General features: G+C 44.3%; 1 protein-coding gene across 2 annotated transcripts in view; it reads right to left on the bottom strand.

Moving 5' to 3' along the window:
* The window catches only part of DRD3 (dopamine receptor D3), a 44,201-nt gene extending 31,787 nt beyond the window's left edge, over positions 1-12,414 (bottom strand). For both annotated transcript variants that reach the window (XM_075543456.1, XM_075543457.1), the window contains exon 1: positions 12,148-12,414. In XM_075543456.1, coding sequence (XP_075399571.1) covers positions 12,148-12,414 — 267 coding nt within the window. The remainder of the gene's footprint in view (positions 1-12,147) is intronic.
* Between the last annotated feature and the right edge of the window lie 2,841 nt (positions 12,415-15,255).

Genomic DNA, 15,255 nt, shown 5'->3' with positions numbered 1-15,255 from the left:
TATCAAGGATTTTCTTATGGTCAGCTGTTCCATCTCAGCCTAGGGAATGAGATACTTTATTATTTTTTTTAACCCGGATGTCTCCATCATACTTCGTGGCTACTTTGATATCCGCCTTCTTTAGCCTCCAAGGGCACAAAGCCCCCAACGTGCCCTTGGGCTTCTAGGCCCCACTGTGTCATTCTATTCAGGCTCTCCTCCTTGTCTGCCGCCAGGTTTCTCCCATCCAAATTCGCATTCTCGCCTTGATCTCTCCGTTAAGTGGCAAGAAGAAAACAATCTAATTAGTTGATTAAAGTGATGCCTAGTAAGGCAGCGGTTCTCATCCTGTGGGTCCTGGCACCTTTAGGGGGGCTGCCTGATTCATAGCAGTAGCAAAATTACAGTGATGAAGTAGCAACGGAAATAATTTTATGGTTCAGGGGGTTCCCACAACATGAAAGTCTCGGCATGAGGAAGGTTGAGACTCACTGTTCTAAGGTGTCATCACGTAGACTTCCCGGGAGCTTACTCATTTAAATGAGTTTTTATTGATGGGATGTCAAATGGAAACATATAGATATACATATTTCCACACCATTGAAGGATCAATTAAAAGCAGCAAAGTGCCACGAGTATCCTAACTAGCTTACAAATTACCTTATAGGACTCAAGAATCTATAAATATTATTTCCAAGTTTTAGACAGAGGCATTACTGCATAAACTCCCTGAGTGGTGTAGGCAGCCCAACGGAAGGTTGGAGGTTTGAACCTACCCAGAAGTCCCTTGGAAGAAAGATCTGATGGTCTCCTTGCAAAAACATTAGGCACGGAAAACAATACGGAGGACTGTCCGGCTCAGACATACCTGGGGTGGATTTGACTTAGCATGGACTTGAAAGTCACTTATTTTCACTTGTAACCTTTATTTCTCCCTCCTGAAGGTCTGCAGCTTGGCACTCCACTTCTGAGATGTGCAGAATTTAATTCCATTTGAAAATCACGGGAGTGGAAAGAGTTGACATTTGCCCGCCCACTTACTCATCTATCCAATATTTCCTAGTTGCCTGATACTTGTCTTAGAGATGGGTGCACTGAGATGAATTAAACTTAATTTTTACCGCGGGGACTCAGAATATAGTATATGTATGTAGGGAGACTAGTATATGAATATGTGTGGGTTAAAGAGGCAAGGGACAGAAGGCAGATAACTGAGGCAGGGCAAGGGAGCAAAGGTAATTTGAACAGAGCATGCGTAGAGGCCGTAACAACATCTTGGGACTACATTTCCCAGAACTCCTTGCTATCCCTATGGCCAGTCCCAAGACTCTTGCTAGTGCACAGGAACTCTTACAAATATATGTATGCAGAGGGCAAGAAATACGGAGACGAACCATTTTGGCTGGTAAGGTTCTCTTCTTCCTCGTTGTCTCTAAATGCAAGACTCTTGTGATACCCTCGGTCTTCCCCGAGTAAATCTTGTATCTTTGGTTAAGCATCTGAATTTCGGTAACAGTCTTAAGGAAACAATGATGATCGTTTCTAAGTGCCGACAGCTAGATACGTACAAAGTATTGGGGACCACGAAAGTAAAATTATTTTTTTTAATTAAGGCATAAAAAAGATTTTAAGACATTTGATTTAAAGCATTTTAGAGACAAATCCTACCTCTCTCCTAAATTTTAATGAAGAACGCATGTTAGGATTATACAGCAGACAGGTGGTGTTGCTCTCACTTGCTAATGACTATAACTAACGCCCTTTGGCAAAACAGAAGGTGGGAGCCAGCAAGGAAGTGTCTACAGGTACTGAAGTTGGCGACTGATTTTCGACAGACACAGCCTAAGGCAGCAGTTCTCAAATCACTCCAGGCTCCGTTCAACAAAGCCATTCTCAGGCCCCACTCAGAAATAGTCAATGCCCCCAAAGATTCTTCTTGCTTGGGAGGTTTGGGAAACACTGGGCTGGGGCGATGGGGACAGGATCTTTTCATCAGTTGTCCCTAAAGCCAGCTTTCTCAAGCCTTAGTTGTACCACGGATCCCGTGAGCCCCGTGGCTTCCTTCTCCGAAGAAACTTTTAGGAAATGGTAAAAAGCACACCTGACACAGGTGCGGTTGGCAGCCTTTGCGTCTGTACCATTCAGTAACTGGACATCTGGTGCAACCACCAGCCCTCCCCTCCACCTGCCCCTGGTCAACAGTCTTGACCTTTGATCTCATGCATTTGCTTCTTCTAGAGATTTCTCATAAGTGACATCCTACAATGCTTGTCCTTTTGTTTCTGACTAATTTCACTCAGCATGTTGTCCGAGGCTCACCCACGGAGGGATTTATTTCTCTTTATGATTAATAACATTCCTTACTTCTTTTCCATTGTTCCAAATCTATGGCTACCTGCCGACCCAGATCTCCCAGGCTGAGCTCAAGGCAGCTAACAGCGTGGGGGGCCTCTGGCTGGGGTTTTGTGACTCACTTTCAGAGGTTCTCCTGAGTCTCGGATTACTGCCCCTTCAAAGCGTTGCGGCTCATTGCCAAACTAGAGCGCTGGTAGCGGCAATTTTCTGGTCTGGCAGCAGGAGCTCCGGGCTGGCGACTAACTATTCGCCATCTTCCATCCCTTTATGACTAATCATATTCCATTGTGTGCGCATGTACCACATTTTTCTGATCCATTCGTCTGTTGATGGGAATTGGGGTTGTTTTCCCCTTTGGGTTGTTGTGAATAACGTGGCAATGGATGTTGGTGCACATTATGAATCATACTTTTAAAGAGGAAAATATAATTGATCACAAAAGCCATCAGCTATATTGAAATAGTTACCCACATATTTTACACATACAAAGAGGCTTCAGAAAGTGGGTGGGAAAATAGAATTAAAAGATCATGAAATGAAAAAAATAAGATAAGGAAATGGTTTTGGTTCCCTTATGAAGCCTCCCCATAGGTGCATTTTAAATAGCAAGGCAGGCTCAAGGGCTGATTGAGCTTTGGTGACTTAGCGTGTTATGTGTTGGGCTGCTAGTTGCTAAGTTAGCAGTTCTAAACCACCAGCTCCCTCTGCAGGAGAAAGATGAGGCTTTCTACTCCCATAAAGAGTTACTTTCTTGTAAAGACACGGGCATCTCCGCCCCTGTTCCATCGGTGGCTGTGAGTTGAACATCTCAGTGGCAATGAGTGAGTGAGAGAGGCAGGTTCACATTTCTAGTGTAGACCTGTCTTCCAGTGCTTCATCAGCTTCTTGGAACATTTCAGTTGGCATCCTGTCAATTGCCGGAGTCGTGCCTTTGTCTGATGTCTTCTTTTGCTATCACTGGTTCTTGATCATACGCTAGGTCTTGAAATGGTTGAATTTTCTGATATAATGACTGTGATTTTCCTTCATCTACTTTTGGCGCTTCTTGCATTATCCAATGGCTTGCTCATCAAATCCTTCGGTATTTTGCTCATGGAATCAATCCTTCAATGTTACAATGCAAGGCTTATATTGTTTTGCCCTTCAATTCTTTCAGCTTGAGGTATGCCGAGTACATCAGACATTCAAAGATAGGCCGAATATATCTGCTACCTCAAACCTCTTTAAATGTTGGGAAACTGATTGTGGTCACAATTGTACAAGCCTGCTTGATGTGGTTGAACTATAGAATGATATGATTTCTGTATTAACTCCCAATTTATAAAAAAGGAGAAGTTAGGCCATGTGCTCTACATGGAACACCGTATGAGTGCAGAGAACAGACAGCTTGAATGCTAACCTATGTTCACACCCATTCTGCTTCATAGCAACCCCTTGCCTTTCAATCACAAATAGCATAAGGAAAATCGCATTCCCATACATACATACATAAAAGAAAACCTCTTTAAAGTGTTAGAGAGCAAGGCTGTCACTATGAGATTAAGACGTGTCCGACTAGGGTATTTTTAATTGCCCCATATTTAAAATGCATGTGATAGTGAATGATCCATAAGGACTACTGCAGAAGAATCAATGGATTTGAATTATGGTTTTGGTGAAGATTATTTACTATCACCATGACTGCCAGGAGAACAAACAAATCTGTCTTGGAAGACGTACAGCCAGCATGCTCCTGAGACATGAGGGTGAGGTGACTTTGCTTCCTGGGTTTTGGCGATGTCATCAGGAAAGACCAGTCCCTAGAGATAAAACATCATGCTTGGTAAAGTGGGTGACTTTTTCAAAAATGAGCCAGACCCTCCATGAGATGGATTGGCGTAGTGGCTGCAACAATGGGCTCAAATATACCGATTGTGAGGCTGGCACCGCACTGGGAAGTTTTCCCTTGTGTTGCACACAGGATCACTGTGAGTCTAAATCAACTCAACAGCACCTAACAATAACGGAAGTAGGTCAAATGCACCTGGATTTTCAGAGTGAAAGCGGGTATAAATGATATCGCAAGACGTCTACAACAACTGTAATATAATTTGAAAAGATAATATCTGTGATTTTTATTGGTGACCCTGAGGATTTCTGCCGTTGTGAGTAGTAGTGCTACATTTCAGCTGAGTGAAAATAAAGAAGCAATTTTATTTACATCTAGGTGGATTTACATCCCTGTCTGGAGGAATGGACTGGGAAATAAAAAGCTATTGTGTAACTGAATTGGGTAAAGGTGTATTGACTTGGGTAAAGATATAATTGACTTGGGTAAAGGTATGTTGACTTGGGTAAAGGTGTACTTGAATTGGGTAAAGGTGTGTTAACTTGGGTAAAGGTGTACTTGAATTGGGTAAAGGTGTGTTAACTTGGGTAAAGGTGTACTTGAATTGGGTAAAGGTGTGTTAACTTGGGTAAAGGTGTACTTGAATTGGGTAAAGGTGTAATTGAATTGAGTAAAGGGCGCAGACCAGATCATCAGTTTTCCATTCAATAATTCATGCACATTTTGCTTCATCTCATGCAAGGCAACACCACTCATCCCATCTCCTCCTGGTACTTCCAGTCTCCACCCCTCCGTCTCAACTACCCTTTCCACACTTAAGTTGTTTGGGGGAGATCTCCAAGGGACAACAAGGAAATGACTCTCGAATCGCCCTCCACATTCCATTTGTTTTCTTGCCACACTTGGAAACCACTCTCATCCTCCATTCCAGGGCAGAAGGCCACTGGCTGTCAAGATAGGGTAACAAATAAAGATAGTAACTTCTCTGGATCTCAGCACTCTTAATTTCGAAGTGGGAGATATACAGATCAGTGCTTCCTGGCCATCACTGCCTTGTAGCAAAAGGCAGCAGTGTGCGAGATTCACCCAGGGTGGGCGTGTGGCTGGGGCCTGGTGTTGGGCCCTTATTACTAGGATGAAAGCCTCCAGGGCTACCCTGGGGGGTTACCCTAGTTTGGGGGTTCTGGGGTAGGTCCCAGCAGTCTGTATTTGTACCAAGCAGCCTCTGATAAGGCACTTTGACCCCCAGAGGAGGGCATTAAACATGCAGAAGCCAAGGCCATCACCGGGAATCATGCTGTGGTTGGATCATACCTTAGAGTGCAGGGCAGAAATAATTTTAACCTCTTTCTGCCAAATAAGCCAATTGGCGACGAGTCAATACTTTGGGTGACTGCCAAAAGAGTATACTGTACCAACATGGCCTTTTAGAAGGCCCTTCCCCCAGCAGATTGTTCCCCAGGAAATACTGACTCATGGATATCCCATGTGTTTCCATGCATAACTGCTCCGTAGGGTTTTAAAGGCTGTGATCTTTTGAAAGCAGATCACCAGACCTTTCTTCGTCGGTGCCATTGCGTAGGCTCAAGCCTCCACACTTTTCAGGAGCCAGGATGCTCCTGCTCCCAGAGCCTATGCAGAGTTTGTAGGAATCTCCTATTTCTGTTTTCCAGGGGGGAGATTTTAACTTTCTGGCACCTGGAATCTTTTGCATTGTGGTAAAACTCCTCTTTAGAAAACAGTCTTTCTTGTTAATAAACAGTGTCATCATAAAGCCTAAACACCCCCCACCCCCTTTCCAAATAAACTGCTCCTCATCTTAGTCTGACCAGCTCACTGCTCTCTCTGAATGCACCCTGCTCTGGTTTGCTTGTCTGCAATTCTTAATTAAAAAAATCATTTTACTAGGGGCTCATACAGCTCTTATCACAGTCCATCCATCCACTGTGCCAAGCACATTTGTTCATATGTTGCCATCATCATTTTCAAAACATTTTCTTCCTCCTCGAGCCCTTGGTATCGGGCTCCTAATTTCTCCCTCCCCCCGTCTCTCCCCCACCCTCCCTCCCTCATGAACCCGCGATAATTTCTAAATTATCATTATTTTTTCATGTCTTATCCTGACCGCTGTCTCCCTTCACCCATTTTTCTGCTGTCTGTCTCCTAGGGAGGGGATTATATGTAGATCATTGTGATCGGTTCCCCTTTCTTCCCCCACCTTCCCCTCCCCCTCCTGGCATCACTACTCTCATTATTGGTCCTGAGGGGTTTATCTGTCCTGGATTCCTTGTGTTTCTAGCTCTTATCTGTACCAGTGTATGTGCTCTGGTCTAGTCGAATTTGTAAGGTAGGATTGGGGTCATGATGGTGGGGGGTGGGGGGGAGACAGGGAGAAACATTAAAGAACTAGAGGAGTGTTGTTTGTTTCGTTGGTGCTGCCCTGCACCCTGACTGGCTTGTCTCTTCCTTGTGACCCTTCTGTAAGGGGATGTCCAATTGTCTACAGATGGGCTTTGGGTCTCCACTCCATGCTCCCCTTCATTCACATGGATGTGATTTTTTGTTCTGGGTCTTTGGTGCCTGCTGCCTGATGCCCTCGGCTTGTCTACATTTCTTAACCTTCAAGCTTCTCCTCCGGTCCACGCTGGAACCCAGGTGTTCTGCGCTCAGTATTCCCAGTGTCCCCTTGGCTGCATACACTGCCATTCTGCCCCGATATAAGTGCATTAAACATCACAAAAGGTGCTTAGCCAAGTGGAACAAAATGGGATGTTTATGTGTGAAGAGGGAGCTTCAGACAGACTGCAGCCTATGAAGCAGGAAATTAAAGACTTGAGAAGGAATCTGAGATAGAACTATTTGGTATGGTACAGAAATTTTGTGGTGGTTTTTTTTTTTTTCTGAGAAAATGCAGCACACTGAATTAAAGAGCCAGCCAAGCAAGAGGCCCCTCTGATAGATAACCCATATAAGGTCACCTGGGAAAAAGATGAGGCTTTCTACTCCCGTAAAACAACAATAACAACAAACATTACAGTTTCAGAAACCCACAGTTCTACCCTGTCCTATAGGGTCACTATGAGTCAGAATTGAGTTGATGCCAGTGGGTTTGGTTTAGATAAAGTCACCTGTAGAGTCTTGGTCTTGAACTTCTCTGCTAGGACAGAGGGCAGAGAAAACTACCGTGAGTCAGCAGCTGGCCTCTGCCGGTCCCATGATATACATTGCCTGAGCCCAGACTCCTGTGTGTCTTCATGACTGATGCCAATGGAAGCCAGCAGTGGGACTCACTGATTGACTGTCCTGTTCTCTCTCTTCTTGGATTCCTCTGGGAATCTCTGTGATTCCCGAGCTGTCAGTTTGTTTCATCTGACAAACACATGAACCTATACTGAGCTCATGTTTCTATCCAATGACTAGTCAGAGAGCAGCAGGTGCCCTACCCCAGTCTAAGCAGAGCACATCTGGACATTTCTGGTCATTCTGGGACATGGGTTCTCCCTTTTTGGGGGACAGGTGTGGTGTCTCCATGTGAGCCTGACAGCTGAGACTTTTCATCCGGAGATGAGACCAAGATACGCAGAAAGACAGAACTGAGAATTGCAGAGACTTAAAGTCCTGAAGCTGAAGTCCTGTAGATCAAACTGTCTGGAGATCATCTTATGCTGGTCTTTTGAAGGTCGTGGTTGTGAAAGCCAGGTTTTAAAATTTTATTATTTACTTTTATTTTTTGTTGAAAGCCAAGTTTTTAAATCAACTGGATTTGCACGTTCTTTTATGTAAACAACTCAAAAGTGCCCTATCGGTGATGTCAGCTATTTCAAAGCTATGATCAACACGGCACACTCTTTTCTTTCCAATGAGCTCGGAGGTACAGTCAAGTAGTCACAGGGACACTTTGTCATCATGAGAGTGAGGAAGGATAGCACTTTTGCTCTTATGTGGAAAGCAAAGATTCATATAGTCAAAGTTCCCTTAAGGATGCAGCATGCATTTTTCTCTTAGGAAAGCACCATAGCTGTCTCCGAGGCTCTCAGACTGTGTCTTTCAGTTGTGGATGGTCAAATGTCACATCAACCGGACGAACTAGGAAAGTTGCTGCTGTCACCTCCATTGATTGGTGTCACTCTGGGCTTTCAGACTCACAGGGTTGAGTTTTCTTCAGAGCACCACCCTATGTTGGAATGACTTTCAGCCAAGTGCCTTCCAACCTAAGCAGTGCTCCCTGACACTGTCTTGCCTCCCTCACCCCTACCTTTCCCTTCTTCATAAAACCTGCATTTTCACCTTTTCTGTCCCAGTGTCCATTGTAGCCCAGAGTGACCTCAGGATCCACTTCTGGCCAATTCGATTTAAGTGAAGTCCCTGGGGGAGATGGGGAGATGTTTCTGGAAGCATATCTTCTTTACTGATGAAAAAGAGGGAGGGGGGCGATCCACTCCAGGGAACCAGACCCAATGCCATCAAGGTGATTCTGCATCCCAAGACACTTCAAGGGCAGAGTAGAACTGCGTCCTGCGACTGCAGAGCTGGACAGGAGCACACCGCTCCTCTTTCTCCCACGGAGCTGCGTGGGGACTGGACTTGCTGGTGCTGCGATTAAGCAGCACAACACAGAAGCCACTGCGCCACCAGGGCTCCTTACTCTAGGAAAAGACCGCGGATTTTCCTACTGTTTCTCCCCATCCTACTTTAGTACACTGCGTGATAACCAGGACCAGCAAGGCCATCTTGAGAGCACAATGAGGAAGTAAGGAGCCTGCCGCAGATGAAGAGGAAGACGAGGAGTGTGCATCCTTGATTATACCATGGAGCGGGTCGGCCACCAACGGCAATGGCTTCTCATTAGACTATCTGGCTCGTGGATAACACAACCCCTAATGGTTTAAGTCACCCGACTCAAATTTCCAATACATACAGGCAAAACACTCCTAGCGCATACATACTTGTGCCTGGAAAAATATTCCCTTTGAACAAGATGAAAGTATTCAGATCAAAGCGTTTGAGGCTGTGAATCTAGTCGCCCCAATGGCTCCCAAAGGCATTCTTCTCAAGCGTCTCCTCCCCTCCAGGGGACTCTCCACCCCACAGAAGGTTCTATGATCAACATCACACACTTTCATCTTTCCAAGGAGTTTTTAGGTATAATCATATAATTCTGAGGTTAACTGTGTCATCATTAGGATGAATTAATGAATACCATTTTTGCTTTTCCCGGAGACACAACGATTTATACATAGTCTCCCGAAGGACTCCGGGGCTTTCTTCTCTCATGAAGGTACACTAGCTCTGCCTCTGAAGGTCCCAGAAAGGCTAGTGGCTAAGACTAAGAACAGCATTGATGGGGCAATCTGGTCCACCAGACGCAAACCTTCTCACATCTGTATTGATTGCCTTGAGCGATTACTGCCTTAAGTCGTGGCCCTTCTTTGGAGACTGACTCTCAGATGACTATGGGAGAAAGTGATTAGGGCACATCAATAGGATCAAAAGAGAGACCCCCCTTACCCCCGCACCCAAGCGTGTTACCCAGTGAAGAGAGAGTTTTGCCTACCTCAATCTTCTTATGATTGTGGGCTCACTTGACTGTAGTCATGGTTACTGAGCACCCTACATCAGATAACTGGCTCGACAGAGGTCACCATGGTGTTCACTAGAGCGCACCTTCTCCTGTAGGAGAGCCAGCTGAGTCAACCTAGAGAGCCCTTCACCGGGACCTGGGGCAACATTCCACGTCAGGTCAGGGTAGGCTCAGACTGCTCTTTACTGAAGTCGTCAGTTCAATGGGGCACCACCTAGAGGAGATGGTGTCACTAGAAAGTGGTGTCGCGGGTTGGTCTTGGGGATTCATCCTAACATCCATCTCCTCAACCAATATATATACAGAGGTTTTCACATATGGTTCAACCAGAGTCCTGAAAGCAATAAAAAACAATGGACAAAAAGTATCCTGAATTGGCTGTATAAGGATCTGTGGTGGTGGAGTGGGTTAGGCATTGGGCTACTAACAATAAGGTCAGCGGTTCAAACCCACCAACTGCTCCTTGGTGGGAACACGAGGTTGTCTGCTCCATGAAGGTGTATAGTGTTGAATGCCCTGGGCGTTGGAAACCCTATGAGTTAGAATTGACTTGATGGCAGTGGATTTGGTTTTGGGTTTCAGTGGCTTTATTTCAGACACTAAAAGTTTGTTTGTATTTCAGAGGGAATTAAAATACTCATTAGAGCAAAAGTCCTCTCCATCTGCATCTTCCTCCTCTGACATTCATCATCCAGGGAGACTTAAGGATCCTTGCAATGGGTAGGGTGGGCAGAAACACTTTGGGGTGGTGCTATGAATCATTGACCAATCCATATTATTTATGACACCAAAACTCTGCCTCACTTTGGAAAGCGATTTCACATGCTTCTAACTCCTTTCTGGTCCCATTATTATTGGATGGAAAAAAAACCCAACAACCCAAATACACACTATCCAACACCAACCAACAAACCAAGGATCTAGTTATAGCAATAAATATAGATGGCATCAATAGTAGCTACCCATCTACTGTATGCATTACAGAACAAGGTTTTTATAACCAATTTTGCATCCAATATTCATTTAGCACATGTTATAGGCCAGGTACAGTATATTTGGACTATAGCAAAGAGGAAAAGAAAAAAGACGTAGCCTTTGACTTCTTAGTCTAGATAGGTTGACAAAAAGTCAAAATAATGACAAGATTCTTTACCATTAGGATTATCCTGACTGGGAGGAATAAATACATTCTCCCCCTTTAAATCTACCCTAATCGGCCTCATTGTTTTTCTCCTGTCCTCCCCCCAATTTTCTTTATTTCTTTTTTTTATGCCTCTCCCTTGAGATCATAAGTCTAATTTTAGTTCTCAGACATTCTTTAATACGGTACTTGCCTAGGCAGTCTATGCTCGAGGTTTTTGTTCTCCTGTGATATGTCATACTTAATTAACTGTCATCTTCACTATTAATATTAACTGAGATATTAATTTGATGAATCTTAATTTCTCTTAATCATAGCATCCTTGTGAACTTTTAGTGGACACCTCATAAGAATGACACACACCACGGCAGAGACATGTTAATAGTATATTAAGGTGTGTCTTTTATTTTTTTTAAATCTCTTCTGTAACTGCATGCTTTCCTGTGAAGAATATCCGTTTCTTGAATCGAATTGTCCCCTTGATTTCCTTGTTACGGAATGGATGTTTTGTCTTGATCATCTCCTGGCTCCGTTTTACATTTACAAATGAAAATATTTTCAAATATAAGAAATGCGTTTCCCCACAAGAATTCTCCAGGGTCTGCTGTGTTATCTGACTGGCAAGAGCTCTTTGCTATTAATGTAGGCATCAAAAATATACCTGTGACGGTTTCCTCTGTTCCATTGGTAGCAGAGGCGGAGGAGAACTGGTACCCAGGAGGAAAGAGCTGAATTGCAGTCAATTGAATCATGAAAAGAAGTCTGATCTACTTACAGATAGGTTTTTCTCTCTTTTCCTCTCACTTACGTAGAATATTTTTTTTTTTCAAAATTGCTTCTCCACTCTCCCCTACCTATATCCCACCAGCCCACCCTTATGCCCATATATGTTGGAAAATTGATGGAGATGACCACGAATTCCCTCTCCCAAGCCCCCTAACCCTGAGATGTCTCTGGCCCAGGAACTAAATGTGCATGAATGAATGAATGTGCATTTTCAGGATGTGTCTCTTCCCTTTAGTACAGTCACTTGGGAACAGAGTCATCTCCCGCTCTCAGGTCTGCCTGCATGGCTGCTGCTGGGTGCTGGGTGCTGGGTGCTCTCAGAGCTTCATTTCCCTCACTCAAAGCAAATAGCAGGCGTTTTCTTTCCTGGTCTTGGAGACCTCCCTCAGGCAACAGTTCAAGCTGTGAACACCAGGAGCTCGGGGAAGACAGAGACATAGAGGCCACGTGGACAGTGCACCTCAGGGGCTCACTCACCTCCAGATACACCACCCAAGGCATGACCAAGGTGGCGACCAGAAGGTCTGCCACAGCCAGGCTCACCACGAGGTAGTTGGTGGTGGTCTGCAGCGCTCGCTCTCTCAGCACCGCCACACACACCAGGCCGTTGCCGAAGACGATGGCCAGGATGAGCGCGCAGTAGGACAGGGCGTAGTAGGAGTGCGGATGGGCCCAGCTGAGCCCCGTGGAGTTGTCCACACAAGTCGAGTTGAAGCGGCCACTCAGCTGACTGAGATGTGCCATGGTCCTGGGGGAAGGACGCGGCTCCCTGAGAAGAAACAGAAAACATATCAGAGTCTTGGAAGCTTGTTGGCTTGAGTAGTTTCTCCTTAAAAAATTTTTTTTTAATTGTGATTTGGATGAAAGTTTACAAGAAAAAAAAACACCCCTTTTCATTCAATCTTCATTCCTCCACATTCTGTTTGGTGACCGTGACTCTCACATTGTCAGTGTCCTCCGTCCCTCGCTTTCCAGCTTACACGTGGCCTTCTTTCCGATCCTTCCCTGTCCTTGGAGCATTCTCTGGGCGAATGCTGTGATTTTGTGCAGTTGGGTGTCCGAAGGATGCTTACCTCCCTGGTGTTGTGGTTCACCTTACTGACCGACAAGGTTGACTGCAGGTTGAATTCAGTTCCAACCTTGAGGGAGCATAAGGGCCACAGCCCCAGGTCTACTCCTGGTTGTGCTCGTGATTTCTTGTTTCAGCAAAGAGTTATTGAGCGCATGTTCTGTATCAGAACTTGAGCTAAGCATTGCTTTGAAAAACAGAGCCACGCCTGTCAGTTTGTTGTACTGTGGTGACGTGTGTGTTGCTGAGATGCTGGAAGCTATGTCACTGGTGTTTCAACTAGCAGCAGGGTCACCCAATGTGAACAGGTTTCAGTGGAGCTCCCAGACTAACAGCAGACGATGAAGAAGGAATCGGGTGTCCATTTCTGAAGAATCACCTACTGAAATCCTTGTGAATACCAGCAAAACCTTTCCAGTTACTGACAACCTCATGAAAAGCAGCAGGATATTGTCCCACATAGTGCTAGAAGGTGAGCCGGCAGGTCGAAGGCACTCAAAATATGACCGAGGAAGACTTACCTTGTCAAAGTAGAGTTAATCATAATGATGTAATGGAGTAAGGCCTTGGGGACCTTCCTGTACTTATGGGGCACAACTCAAAATGAGAAGACACCGAGGTAAGCATCTATTAGTAATTGGAACTTGGAAAATACCACGCCTAGGTTAAGCTCACCTTAATCTTCAAAATCACTCCCTTCCTTTGAACACTTTTGAAAGGTCTTATGCAGCACCATGTTTTGACGCTATGCATAAGGTTTTCAGTGGCTAGTTCCTCCAGAGTGGTCAGCCAATTCCGTCTTCACAGCCTGTTCTTGGTCTGGCAGCTCCACTGAAACCTGCTCACATTGGGTGACCCTGCTGGCATTCGAAATACCACTGACAGCTTCAGCATCACGGCAACATTCACGTCACCACAGTCTGCATGACAAACTGACAGACAAGGGGCGTTTCTAGGTGTTAGTGATCCTCCATGGACTCACACGGGCAATTTTGAATCAGAAAAATCATATGGTTCAGTATTCTGGGAATGACAAGATTCAAGAGGACTGACATTGCATTCGTCGTTAAAAAAAAAAGACATTTCAAGATTTATCTTGAAGAACCATGCTGTCTGTGATAGGATGCTATGTATCTGGCTACAAGGAAATCCATCAATACAACTATGATTCAAATGTATGCACCAATCACTAAAGCTAGTGATAAAGAAGTTGCAGAAGTTTACCAATGTCTTCAGTCTGAAATCGATCAACCATGCAACAAAAATGCATTGATAATTATTTGGGATTGGAATACAAAAGTTGGAAACAAAATATAGTCTTGGTAACAGAAACAAAACTGGAGATCCCATGATAGAATTTTGTAAGGCCAACGGCTTTTTCATTGCAAATATTTGTGACCAACAACAAAAAAAGGCAACTAGGGGACTTTTCCATAAGGAATACACAGAAATCAAATTGACAACATCTGTGGGAAGAGACAAAAGAGAAGCTCAATATCAGCACCTAAATCAACACAAGTGGCTGACTGACAGACCACCAGTTTCTCATATGTAATTCAGATGGAGGCTGAAGAAAATTAAAACAAATCAACAAGAGCCAAAATATGACCTTGAGTATACCCCACCTGGATTTTCAGAACATCTCAAGGACGCATTTGTCTCATTGAAAACGAATACAGAAGACCTGATAAGCTGTGAGATGACATCAAGAATATCATACGTAAGAAAGCAGACGGTCATTAAAGAGACAGGAATAAAGAAAAGATCAAAGTGGATCCCAGAAAAGATTCTGAAACTTGTCCTTCCTTGTAGAGTAGCTAAGGCTAATGGAAGAAATTACAAAGTAAACTAACTGAACAAAAATTTTCAAAGGGCAGCTCAAGAAGATAAAGTAAAGTATTATAGCAAAATGTGCAAAAGTCTAGTGTTCGAAAACTAAAAAGGAAGAACATGTTCAGCATATTTTGAACTGAAAGAACTGAAGAAAAATTCAAGCCCTGAATTGCAATAGTCTATGGCAAACTATTGCATGATGCAGGAAGCATCGAAAGAAGATGGACAAAATACAGCCACTACCAAAAAGAACTTGCTGATATATTCAATGGTTTCAAGAGGTGTATGTGATCAAGAACCAACAATGCTGAAGGAAGAAGACCAAGCAGCCCTGAAGGCATTGACCCGAACAAAGTATTCCATGGACAGAATGCGAATTGAAATGTTTCAACAAGTCGGTGATACACTGTTAGTACTCACTCACCTATGCCAAGTAATTTGGAAGATGCACCAACTGACTAGAAGAGATTTATATTTGTATCTATTCAAAAGACAAGCAACCCCTGCATGATACCTTCCCAGCACGATCGCTGAAGACAAAATGGGTGTATAAGCAAATGTGGTGGAGACAATCGATGGTGCCCAGCGATTAAAAGATATAGTGTCTGGGGCCTACAGGCTTGAAGTTAAACAAGCAGCCATCTAGCAGGAAAGCAGCAAAGCCCGCATGGAAGAAGCACACC

The sequence above is a fragment of the Tenrec ecaudatus genome, chromosome 2 (assembly GCF_050624435.1).
Source record: "Tenrec ecaudatus isolate mTenEca1 chromosome 2, mTenEca1.hap1, whole genome shotgun sequence".
In the NCBI taxonomy this organism is placed as follows: Eukaryota; Metazoa; Chordata; class Mammalia; order Afrosoricida; family Tenrecidae; genus Tenrec; species Tenrec ecaudatus.
This window is presented reverse-complemented; position numbering and strand designations above follow the sequence as displayed.